This window comes from Ascidia mentula, chromosome 6 (assembly GCF_947561715.1).
Source record: "Ascidia mentula chromosome 6, kaAscMent1.1, whole genome shotgun sequence".
NCBI classification, from domain to species: Eukaryota; Metazoa; Chordata; class Ascidiacea; order Phlebobranchia; family Ascidiidae; genus Ascidia; species Ascidia mentula.
Genome location: NC_138571.1, coordinates 5,236,328 through 5,248,987, shown reverse-complemented (window position 1 = coordinate 5,248,987; position 12,660 = coordinate 5,236,328). Strand labels below are relative to the sequence as shown.

Here is a 12,660-nt window from a genome sequence, read left to right as displayed (position 1 = left end):
ATTGGTCAAGTTGTTGACGTTGCAGATCATTCTCACAAGGAAAGGCAACCTGAGCAAAGTGACGTAACCTACGATTACATTGTACCTCGTAAATTCAAAATTGAGGAACAGGAAGATGGATATCTGGCACCATCAACTTCGCATCTGGCAAAAAATGAAAAAATGGGATAAACGTAGCCTACAGTGTTTCGTTGTAAATACGTCAAAATAAGCATCTTCTTTGAAAGACGTCGTCAAACTTGTTGTACATATATTTTTACCCGAAAACGCCCAAAGGGATATATATATATGTATATAATCTGTCCTATCACGCTTGTATGCCAAAAGTTATGTTACTTGTATCAACAATATTTGTAAGCCTATATATGTGCAAACAATTTTGCGATAATTTGTAAAATTCTGGTTAAAAATGTCTTAACTATTTACTTCCGCATAATGTAGTTGCTATTGTTAATTGCTTTGAATAAAAATTGATCATATTTTGGCTTAAAATTGTAAATGTCAAAGTAATAGTGGATAAAATGAAACTGATGTTAATTTAATTCTATGTGTCATCTGTACATGCAGAGCTATTGGAGGTTGAACTACAACCATTGCATAACCTGGTAATTTATTTGATTTTAACTTTGTGGCTTCATAGATGAAAGTAGTGTGTAATGTATGTCTACGCTGCAAGTTGCTCGTTTGGGAGTTAAATATTCTTCGAACGTCACAATTTCCTCCAATTGTTTCAACGTTTTGTTCGTGTGGTGAATCAGTGTGGTGAAGATAAGACGGAAATTTGTGGATCCAGATATTCAGGAAATGAGATTCTATGAAACGTGGATAGAGTTTAAACGGGTTAAAAGATTTTTTATTATAAATCCTCGTGCGCTTGTTTATTACGTATTAAACGGATCGAATACTTTGAGTTTAACAGTAATCTGTTTGTCCGAAGTCAGGTAAACGGCGGTGTTATTACTTGTGCAGACGTTTTTTTTCACATAATTAACGCTGTGTCGTTGGTATAGAGGTATTGAAAGACATTGTATATACTTTATCATGTCTTTGGAAGGGCTTAAAAGTCGTAAATAACACGATAAAGCGGTTGATGCTTTATTGCAAAAGTCAAAAGAGAGCGAGCAAAACAAAAACACGAGTATACAAGACAACAACCGCGACACGAGAAAAAGGCAATAGCACGCTTTGATGTACATGCGAACACTGCAGTTCGGTCGCCACAGGACCCCCTCCAAAAGCGGGCAAGTGTCACGCTGAATGACGTTGCGGTGGCCGTTCGTTGTGGACGACCTCCCGTAGTCAAAGTGAAAGTTTTGCCCGACGCCTGCAACACCTTATACGGGCCATCGTATGGCCTGTTCAGCGGAGGTCTATGAACATCGCGACGAACGAATACATATGGGCTGGTTCTCAACGAGGAAGGGACGAACGCCCGACGGTTGGCGAGACGTAACATCGGCTGCGGCAAAATTCTTTGCAAAGTTTCCTGCAATGACGTCAAAAACTTGACAGTGGATTCGCCTGCAGGGGCAATAAAATCACCAGGAACTTTCAGTGGTACCGTAACAAGCTCAGCGGAAGAGGCTTGCAGGTCATCTTTGGGTGCGGTACGAACACCAAGTAACACCCACGGTAACTCATCAAACCAATTTGAGTCGTTAGACAAGCCATTAACGCTCTCTTTAAATGGCGATGAAAGCGCTCCACCAGGCGTTCCCATGTAGGTGAAAAGTTGTCGTGCGGTGAAGACAGATACCCAGCAGTTGACCTATGGTTGTCCACAGTTCGGACGTAAACTGAGGGCCACGGTCTGGCGAAACGTCGTCGATTGCGAAATCGAACTCTAGGAAATCAAACTCTAGTGTGCACGGTTGAGTGGAGAAATAATTTTGGTGTAAATTACAAAATTACGTAGGTAGATTTTATGGCGTGTATACAGGACGCAACATACATGTAGCTTTCTGGTGATGCATATATTCAGTTGAGGTCAATCCTAAACCTGTTGCGTTGTTAAAATATAGAACGCGGCCTAACCACGGAGTACATTATACTCAAGCAACTTAAACACTTTCGCGCTTCCCTTTCGCGCGAGAAGCTTTCGCGCGAGTAATGAAAGATTTTATACACCCTGTATAAAAGACGTTTACTTGTGAATAATTTTGAAACGTTATAGTTTTATTCAAACATCTAAGTAACGTCAAGTGCAAGTTTTACGTGTCAGTGTACACTGTAGATACTATCCCTATTTAATGTATTTTCCATTTGTAACCGTTGGATTGGTCGTGCGACTCTCCTACGGATCGAAAAAATTCCGTATAACGTAAAGTTGATATGAAATCTGTTCCATTTCTTCCAGTATCCACAATGCAAACGCTCGTCCACTTTATGCAAAGCCCATAATTGCAGCAATTCTTCGCAAATCAACAAAGAGATTCTCTATTGATGAGGTACAATAAGCAAGCAAAGGCATGACAACGAAACTATATCACTTTATACTATCAGCAACTTCGTCCTTCCGCAAGTAGCGACAGTGCACAATCGTTTCAAAAGCAATCTATCGAAAAAACGCTAGACACTACTACTTTCAAATTTAACGGCCTTTACATATGATCCTTACTCCAGGTCTCTCTCTCGTCCCTTGAAAAGCGTGTGATGTGATTTTTTGATCGCGTGTTTTGTGATTTATTTCGAAATATCTGTCTTTATTAGCTATCCACATCGGATTTCTTCATATTTCCGGTACATTTTTTACTACATCGGAACCCGAAATTAGGCCGCCCTGGCTACGGTCGTTTTTTTGGTATATGGGACTCAGGCGCCTGACGGAAGTTGTCAGGCGGGCGTGTTGCGCGACACCAGCATCGATAGCACAGTAGCGACGTCATCATTAGCGGTGTTTCAAGATGCAGACCTAGATTGATCAGGCATAGGTGTTTGGAGCTGTCATCTATGTTCAGTAATGGTTTATGTTGCTGGAAGTAAAGTGTTTCCAGAATTAGCAATTTAGATTTGATGTTACAATTGAGTAGAACTTTGGGCGAATTGAATTTAACAACACGATCCTAATTTTTCCCACAGGTGATTTTTTTCGACTGCCCTTCCTTGGTCCTGCAAACAGCTACATATGGCAAGAGATAGGACACTTTATTAACACACGCAGCATTCTCCTCCATAAAACTGTGCATGATCCAAACCCCTTCCCTTTCCAAGCTTTTGTTACGGAATTATTTCGGCAGCTTTGCAATTCGGCGGTCAGATGTTTTTGGGTGGCGATGTTATCCCCCAGTTAACCCTTCTACCTAATTCGGTACTTTTCACAAAGCTGCCTCCCTAATTCTGATACTGCCCAGAACCCTGCAATAACGGCTCACCACAAAGCCAAAGTAACCCAGGCTGATTTAACTTATTGGACGTCGTGTTAAACTAAAACGATTAAAAACAATACAAAACGCCAGTAATCAAGTTCCCAATAACTCACAACACTGTAACAGAGATGCTAACCACGCGACGCCCAGAAGAAGACTCGCCCGTTTTCGGGAAATCGTTCGTTACATGCAATCGCCAACCAATCAGGATGCGCCTTGCCGACACGCGGCACATCCGGGGCATACAAAAATAAACGGAGCGTGAAATAATAGGAAAGGGGAGACGAATGTAATAAACTAGTGTGGTGAAAGTGAAGTGAGAGAAGCGATATAATTTATAAATAAGTGGTTACAACGAAAGAAAACAGTGAAATTACAAGGTGCCAGCAAGAGAGGTGAAAACAATGAAATAGATACAATGACTAACCAAAGTGAAAGGTGACGTGAAGGAAAGAAAATTCGTAACACTCCCCCCAACCCAAGAATTGTCCTACTCCTGTTGGACATTGGTCTACACGTGTGTCTCCGACGAGAATCGAACTGGCCGGCGCCGGGTCCGTGTAGACCTTCTGCATCCGCCCGAATTATCCGGTGAACTCGATACCTCTCCATTGTCCACTCGGGTTGTATTTGGCCTAAATACATACACCAACGTAGGTTGTTGATCTTCAGCCTGCGGAGGTTCCGCCGTTTGCTCAGCGGGCATTGGGAATGTATCTGTGGCCGGTTTCAGCCGATTGAAATGGACAGTCTGTTGTTTACCAGTCCCATCTTCAATGACATAGTTCACAGGCCCGCGTACTTCGACCACTCGGTACGGACCTTTGTAGGGATACTGCAATTTCTTGCACCGACCTACGGGAACGACCGGGTTCGTTAACAGCACATAGTCTCCCATCGAGTATGGCTTTCCCCGTTGTCGCAAGTTGTAGCGGTCTTCCATACGCTTGCGCTGTGTCATAAGACTTTCCCTGACAATTTCTTCGGCCAGCTCTAGGCCGTCGCGTAACTGGTCGATCTCCACTCCGTAAGATCGTCTTGAATCTTCTCGGAGGGATCCCAATAAATCTGCCGGAAGGCGCAACGGTCGGCCGGTCAGAAGGGTGTGCGGAGCATCTCCCGTTGCTTCATGAGCGCTTGCGTTGTAAGCCGCGACTACTCCTGGCAACGCCTCGTCCCATCGTCGTTCGTCTTTCTGTATGTAATTTCTTATCATTGTTATTATGGTCTTATTATTACGTTCGACACCGCCATTTCCGGGCGCGTGATATGACGTAGTTCGGCTTTTCTTACAGCCCATCAGGCGCAGCAGCTCGGAAAACAGGTGACTTTCAAAATTTGTCCCTCTATCGGAATGGACCGTTTCCGGGACGCCGTGCACCGTAAACCAATTGCGGTAAAGCAAGCTAGCGGTCTCATTTGCGGTTTGGTGTCGCATCGGCCACGCTCTAACGTATTTCGTGAAAAGGTCGCAGGCTACCAGTATAAATTGGTAACCCGAACGGGTAAGTGGTAGTGGCCCAATAACATCTACTTCAATCCTTTGCATGGGTTTATCCTCATGCGAAGGTATAAGCGGCGCTTGAAAATGTTGTGTTGGCTTTTTGTTGTATTGGCACGTTATACAGTTGCGACAAAACGTCTCGACAGATTCGCGCCATTTATGCCAATAAAACCGCTCGGAAACTTTGGCTAACGTTTTGGCAATGCCCAAATGTCCCCCTCCATGTACATCATCATGTAAGGTGGACGTCGCTTCCCCGACAAGGCTTGTCGGCAAAACGTTTTTTAAATCATCCTCCCAAGAGGAGTTTCCGCGGCAGCAAAGAATGTCCGCCTTCAGTAACAAGCCACTATAGCGGGACCAGTAGTGGCGAATCGCGGCGGATTCTCGCTTGATCGCTTTAAATTTCGGGCGTATACCTCTCTTGACCCATTCTCTTACGGCAGCTAGCTTCGGGTCGTTACTCTGCCGCTCCAGCAGCTCGTTCTGTTCATATCCGATGGTTGCTTTCAAGTCCACGGCGTTAACCTGTTCAATCCCTCGGCCTTCATCCACTATCTTGTATGGACATTCTGGATCATCCTCCAGGGAGTCTAGACGAGAAAGTGCGTCCGCGTTACGGTGTTTGCTTCCCTCCCTGTGATGTATATCAAAATCATAAGCGGAGAGATGTTCGACCCAGCGCGCGCATTGCCCGTATAATTCTTTTGACTTCCACAGCCACCTCAACGAGGAATGGTCAGTCCGTAACATAAATTTTTGACCAAGGAGATAGCAACGGTAAAGCTTGGTCGCAAATATTACGGCGAGCAGCTCTTTTCGCGTGGTCGAGTAGTTGCGCTCTGACCTATTTAGGGTACGGCTGCCATAAGCCACAACACACTCCTTACCGTCAACTTCCTGGGAAAGGACGCATCCCACGGCCGTATCGGATGCGTCCGTGTCAAGTATGAATGACTTATTGAAGTTAGGGTAACAAAGGATCGGAGCGGTCGTAAGGTACCGTTTCAATTGAGCGAAGGCCTCCTGGCATTGGTCGTCCCACTGGAACCGCTTTCCTTTTTCTGTCTGCCTGTGGAGGGGACCTGCGATCTTCGCATAGTCACGAATAAATTTGCGATAGTAAGATGTTAGGCCTAAAAACTGCCGGATCTCTTTCACATTACGCGGTGTTGGCCATTCGGAAACCGACTGTACTTTGTTGGGGTCGCATCGTATTCCGTCCTTCGACAACACGTGACCTAAAAAAGCCACCTCCTCTTTGAAAAGCGAACACTTAGACGGCTTTAACGTCAGCCCCGCGGTTTGAATTCTCTCTAGGACGTCAGCTAGTCGATTTAAGTGTTGCTCGAAAGTATTGGAGTAAACAATAATGTCATCCAGATACGCTAAGGCACCCCGCCACTCGATCCCGCTTAATACCATGCGCATTAAGCGTTGAAAGGTCGCTGCCGAATTGCATAGACCCATAGGCATTACTTTAAATTCAAACAGGCCGACGTGACTGGTAAACGCAGTTTTCTCTTGGGAAGAGGCATCCATAGCGACCTGCCAATAGCCAGATTTCAGGTCTAGCGTAGAAAAATACGCCGCGTTCGACATTTGGTCAAGGCTGTCGTCTATCCGGGGGATCGGGTAACTGTTCTTTTTAGTTAGCTCGTTTAGCTTGCGATAATCGACACAAAAACGAGTCTCACCGGATTTCTTCCGAACCAACACGATCGGACTGCTCCACGGCGATTTAGACGGCCGAATCAGTCCTTGTTTGTCCATTTCTGCCAAAATCTCTTCCACTTTCGCCTTGTTGTGGTGGGGCATGCGGCGGGGTGGCTGTCGCACTGGAGCGTTATTTCCTGTGTCGATCACGTGACGCACCACATCCGTGCGTCCAAGGTCAACGTCAGATGTTGAGAAGGCGTCCTGGTTGGCGCGAAGAAGGGCAAACAGCTCTCCTCTTTGTTCTTCAGTTAGGTGGTTTCCGATCTGAGCTTGCTCTATAATGCACTTAAACGGGTCACGGTTATCCGCTGTTTCGTGTGGTGACACCGAACAAATTTCAGCGCAGCCGCCAAAACAATCCGGGTGTTTACATTTCGCCGACGATCCATCGACTACCACACATGCGCCAGACATTGGACATTGGACATTGCCAAAGGCATAAACAGGCGATGCCTGGGCGATCCTTGAGCCGCTTGATATTTCTACCGCTTCGTCCCCCAAATTCGCGACATAGACCCCAACAGTGTTACTCTGCGCCATTGTTATACTCGTAGCCGTCAACAACCCATATTTTTCCACAAACCCGTCTATCTTCTCAGTTAGAAAAGGGGTTTCCCTGGTGTGCGGCTTTTGGCAAAAGTTTGCTGTTACACATACCTCGGTAAATGCGGGGACGGTGACATCGTCGACGACGTACACCTCGGAAGGTTGTGGCAACGGCACCGGAGAATGCGAGAGTGGCACGCTTGCATCCCCTGCTGTTAGCACGTTGGCTTCGTAGCAGATCTGGCTTTTGTTTGACTGGAGGAAATCTAATCCTAGAATAAGGTCGTGTGTAAGATTGTCCACAATGTAAAAACTCGCGTGAGTCATCAATCCTCCCACTCGGAGGGGAAGCTCGACGCAGCCTTTTACCGCCAATTGGTGTCCGCCAGCCCCGACCAAGTTCTTCTTTGAGCACCTCTTTACCCGGTCGTGATGCTCGGCGCTTAAGGAATGCCACTTTAGGGTATTAATCAAGCAGACACTGGACCCGGTGTCCAACAACGCACACATCCTCGTCCGGTCGACCAGTAGGTTGACAAACCGCAACGGCGCTGCGGGTGTAGCGGGTTTTTGTACCGACTTTGGCGCCAAACATTTGGGTGCATCTCGAGTTATACGTTTTTGGTCGAAGTGACATTTTATCTCCGGTGCGCGACGGATCGATCTGGGAAACGCAGGTGTACATGGTATGTTTTGACGTCTCGTGTCGACGTCCTTTGTGCGCATACCCGTATGCGGGCAGTCGCGCCTCATATGGCCCAGTCCACCGCAACCATAGCAAGTCCGTGCTCGCACGTTGTTGTATTGTGGTCGTTCGCGCTTTATGGCATCCACTTGAGCTTGTAACGCCGCTAAGGTGTCCTCGAGTTGTGTGTTCTTTTCCTTGGACCGTTTCTCCATGTCTTCTAACTTTTTTAGTACTAATTCCATCTCTGATGCTCTTGTGTTCACTGCAGCGACTTGGACAAAGTTCGGTGTTTGCGTATTGACAACGACTTGAGCTGCGGCTCTGAATGATCGCTCATACTTGATGGTGATCGGGATAGTGTCCGCGAGGCGCCGGTCTTGCAAGCCTCGCAATAAGGTAATGTACAGAACCTCATTTTTAAGGGCAGCTTCAGCGGAGTTGCTGTAGGCGCCATCGCCCAGTGCCTGTAGGGCGTATACGAATTCACGTGCTGATTCGCCAGGTAATTGCACGCGCCTTATCAGCTCGGCGCGTTGACGCTCTGCGTGTTGACCAGTAGCCCTTTGGCGCAATGCGCGTTCTTTGAGGTCCTTGTAGGAAACCTCGAACAAGTTTGCGTCTTTTTCTTGTATTATCCATTTCAAGTCGTTGTCAATGCTTGCCAGGAACAGGTGTCGTTTCATTTCTTCTGAGGCCTCGACGCTCGTACAATATGACTCAAATACATTAAAATACTGTCCTAGGTGAGCTCCCGGCCGTAAAGGCGGAGGTTGCATTAAAACATTAAAAGCCATTGTAAAGAAAAACCAACCTTTAAAATATCATAAAACCAAAATACACGTAGGGAGTCTTCCCAGTAAAACCAGCCGGGTGTGGTGACAGGGTCCTGGCGTGCTCGCCAAGTTGTTACGGAATTATTTCGGCAGCTTTGCAATTCGGCGGTCAGATGTTTTTGGGTGGCGATGTTATCCCCCAATTAACCCTTCTACCTAATTCGGTACTTTTCACAAAGCTGCCTCCCTAATTCTGATACTGCCCAGAACCCTGCAATAACGGCTCACCACAAAGCCAAAGTAACCCAGGCTGATTTAACTTATTGGACGTCGTGTTAAACTAAAACGATTAAAAACAATACAAAACGCCAGTAATCAAGTTCCCAATAACTCACAACACTGTAACAGAGATGCTAACCACGCGACGCCCAGAAGAAGACTCGCCCGTTTTAGGGAAATCGTTCGTTACATGCAATCGCCAACCAATCAGGATGCGCCTTGCCGACACGCGGCACATCCGGGGCATACAAAAATAAACGGAGCGTGAAATAATAGGAAAGGGGAGACGAATGTAATAAACTAGTGTGGTGAAAGTGAAGTGAGAGAAGCGATATAATTTATAAATAAGTGGTTACAACGAAAGAAAACAGTGAAATTACAAGGTGCCAGCAAGAGAGGTGAAAACAATGAAATAGATACAATGACTAACCAAAGTGAAAGGTGACGTGAAGGAAAGAAAATTCGTAACACTTTTCAGCTTTAAAGACAAGCAACAGCTTCTCCATCGCTGTAATGTTGTGTACCAACTCAACTTCTCCTGTAGGGACACTTACATTGGCGAAACCACGCGCAATCTTGCCTTTCGCATGAAGGAGCACTACCCCTCAACGAAAGCTGAAAGCAAGTTCAGCAACCACCTGTGGGAAAAATTAGGATCGTGTTGTTAAATTCAATTCGCCGCGATCAAAAAATCACATCACACGCTTTTCAAGGGACGAGAGAGAGACCTGGAGGAAGGATCATATGTAAAGGCCGTTAAATTTGAAAGTAGTAGTGTCTAGCGTTTTTTCGATAGATTGCTTTTGAAACGATTGTGCACTGTCGCTACTTGCGGAAGGACGAAGTTGCTGATAGTACAAAGTGATATAGTTTCGTTGTCATGCCTTTGCTTGCTTATTGTACCTCATCAATAGAGAATCTCTTTGTTGATTTGCGAAGAATTGCTGCAATTATGGGCTTTGCATAAAGTGGACGAGCGTTTGCATTGTGGATACTGGAAGAAATGGAACAGATTTCATATCAACTTTACGTTATATGGAATTTTTTTCGATCCGTAGGAGAGTCGCACGACCAATCCAACGGTTACAAATGGAAAATACATTAAATAGGGATAGTATCTACAGTGTACACTGACACGTAAAACTTGCACTTGACGTTACTTAGATGTTTGAATAAAACTATAACGTTTCAAAATTATTCACAAGTAAACGTCTTTTATACAGGGTGTATAAAATCTTTCATTACTCGCGCGAAAGCTTCTCGCGCGAAAGGGAAGCGCGAAAGTGTTTAACTTGCTTGAGTATAATGTACTCCGTGGTTAGGCCGCGTTCTATATTTTAACAACGCAACAGGTTTAGGATTGACCTCAACTGAATATATGCATCACTAGAAAGCTACATGTATGTTGCGTCCTGTATACACGCCATAAAATCTACCTACATAATTTTGTAATTTACACCAAAATTATTTGTCCACTCAACCGTGCACACTAGAGTTTGATTTCCTAGAGTTCGATTTCGCAATCGACGACACAAACCTAGCTGGATATTTTTAATCGCAAAGTAACTTGGATTGTACCACAATGGTGTTTCATCGAGAGGCTTTGTACTAATTTAGCAGTTAAACACCATGAAAGCACGGAAGCGATACCAATCGATGATGCCACCACCATCCCTTGTGCATGTGCTTTTGTTTTTTATTGGGGTGCGAGGTTCGGCATTCTCAGTTACGTTTCGCCAGACCGTGGCCCTCAGTTTACGTCCGAACTGTGGACAACAATTGGTCAACTGCTGGGTATCTGTCTTCACGCCTGGTGGAGCGCTTTCGTCGCCATTTAAAGAGAGCGTTAATGGCTTGTCTAACCGACTCAAATTGGTTTGATGAGTTACCGTGGGTGTTACTTGGTGTTCGTACCGCACCCAAAGATGACCTGCAAGCCTCTTCCGCTGAGCTTGTTACGGTACCACTGAAAGTTCCTGGTGATTTTATTGCCCCTGCAGGCGACTCCACTGTCAAGTTTTTGACGTCATCGCAGGAAACTTTGCAAAGAATTTTGCCGTAGCCGATGTTACGTCTCGCCAACCGTCGGGCGTTCGTCCCTTCCTCGTTGAGAACCAGCCCATATGTATTCGTTCGTCGCGATGTTCATAGACCTCCGCTGACCAGGCCATACGATGGCCCGTATAAGGTGTTGCAGGCGTCAGGCAAAACTTTCACTTTGACTGCCGGAGGTCGTCCACAACGATTACAGTCGACCGCCTTAAGCCGGCTCACGTCAACCTTACGATACCAGTTCCGGTTGCGGTACCCCCTGGGAGAGGCAGACCGCGAACGGCCACCGCAACGTCATTCAGCGTGACACTTGCCCGCTTTTGGAGGGAGTCCTGTGGCGACCGAACTGCAGTGTTCGCCTGTGCATCAAAGCGTGCTATTGCCTTTTTCTCGTGTCGCGGTTGTTGTCTTATATACTCGTGTTTTTGTGTTGCTCGCTCTCTTTTGACTCTTGCAATAAAGCATCAACCGCTTTATTGTGTTATTTACGACTTTTAAGCCCTTCCAAAGACATGATAAAATATATACAATGTCTTTCAATACCCCTATACCAACGCACAACGACACAGCGTTAATGATGTGAAAAAAAAACTAAAAAAAATAATCAATTCAAAATAAAACCCCCACAACATTAATTCGCATTTCACTTTCATCTTTGACTTTTTGGGGCGTTCTTAAAACGTCTGCACAAGTAATAACACCGCCGTTTATCGGACAAACAGATTACTGTTAAACTCAAAGTATTCGATCCGTTTAATACGTAATAAACAAGCGCACGAGGATTTATAATAAAAAATATTTTAACCCGTTCAAACTCTATCCACGTTTCATAGAATCTCATTTCCTGAATATCTGGATCCACAAATTTCCGTCTTATCTTCACCACACTGATTCACCACACGAACAAAACGTTGAAACAATTGGAGGAAATTGTGACGTTCGAAGAATATTTAACTCCCAAACGAGCAACTTGCAGCGTAGACATACATTACACACTACTTTCATCTGTGAAGCCACAAAGTTAAAATCAAATAAATTACCAGGCTATGCTATGGTTGTAGTTCAACCTCAAATAGCTCTGCATGTACAGTTGACACATAGAATTAAATTAACATCAGTTTTATTTTATCCACTATTACTTTGACATTTACAATTTTAAGCAAAAATATGATCAATTTTTATTTAAAGCAATTAACATTAGCAACTACATTATGCGGAAGTAAATAGTTAAGACATTTTTAACCAGAATTTTACAAATTATCGCAAAATTTTTTGCACATATATAGGCTTACAAATATTGTTGATACAAGTAACAGAACTTTTGGCATACAAGCGTGATAGGACAGATTATATACATATATATATATATATATATATATATCCCTTTTGTCGTTTTCGGGTAAAAATATATGTACAACAAATTTGAAGACGTCTTTCAAAGAAGATGCTTATTTTGACGTATTTACAACGAAACACTGTAGGCTACGTTTATCCCATTTTTTCATTTTTTGCCAGATGCGAAGTTGATGGTGCCAGATATCCATCTTCCTGTTCCTCAATTTTGAATTTACGAGGTACAATGTAATCGTATTCGTTGGTTACGTCACTTTGCTCAGGTTGCCTTTCCTTGTGAGAATGATCTGCAACGTCAACAACTTGACCAATGTTTCTTATTGGTTGACCAACTTCGCATTTTCTTGTAAATAAAGTAAGCAGCAATAACAAGAAGTAAGG

The 12,660-nt window shown here is 44.6% G+C and overlaps 1 protein-coding gene across 1 annotated transcript; it reads right to left on the bottom strand.

The window, feature by feature from the left end:
* Positions 1 to 3,855: 3,855 nt before the first annotated feature.
* LOC145905397 (uncharacterized) lies at positions 3,856 to 4,796 on the bottom strand. The gene is made up of 2 exons (XM_082992586.1): positions 4,271 to 4,796; positions 3,856 to 4,105 (listed from the first exon to the last, which is right to left on the bottom strand). Exons 1-2 carry the CDS (start codon positions 4,663 to 4,665, stop codon positions 3,877 to 3,879), a joined length of 624 nt encoding a protein of 207 aa, XP_082848712.1. The 5' UTR covers positions 4,666 to 4,796; the 3' UTR covers positions 3,856 to 3,876.
* Positions 4,797 to 12,660: the final 7,864 nt, after the last annotated feature.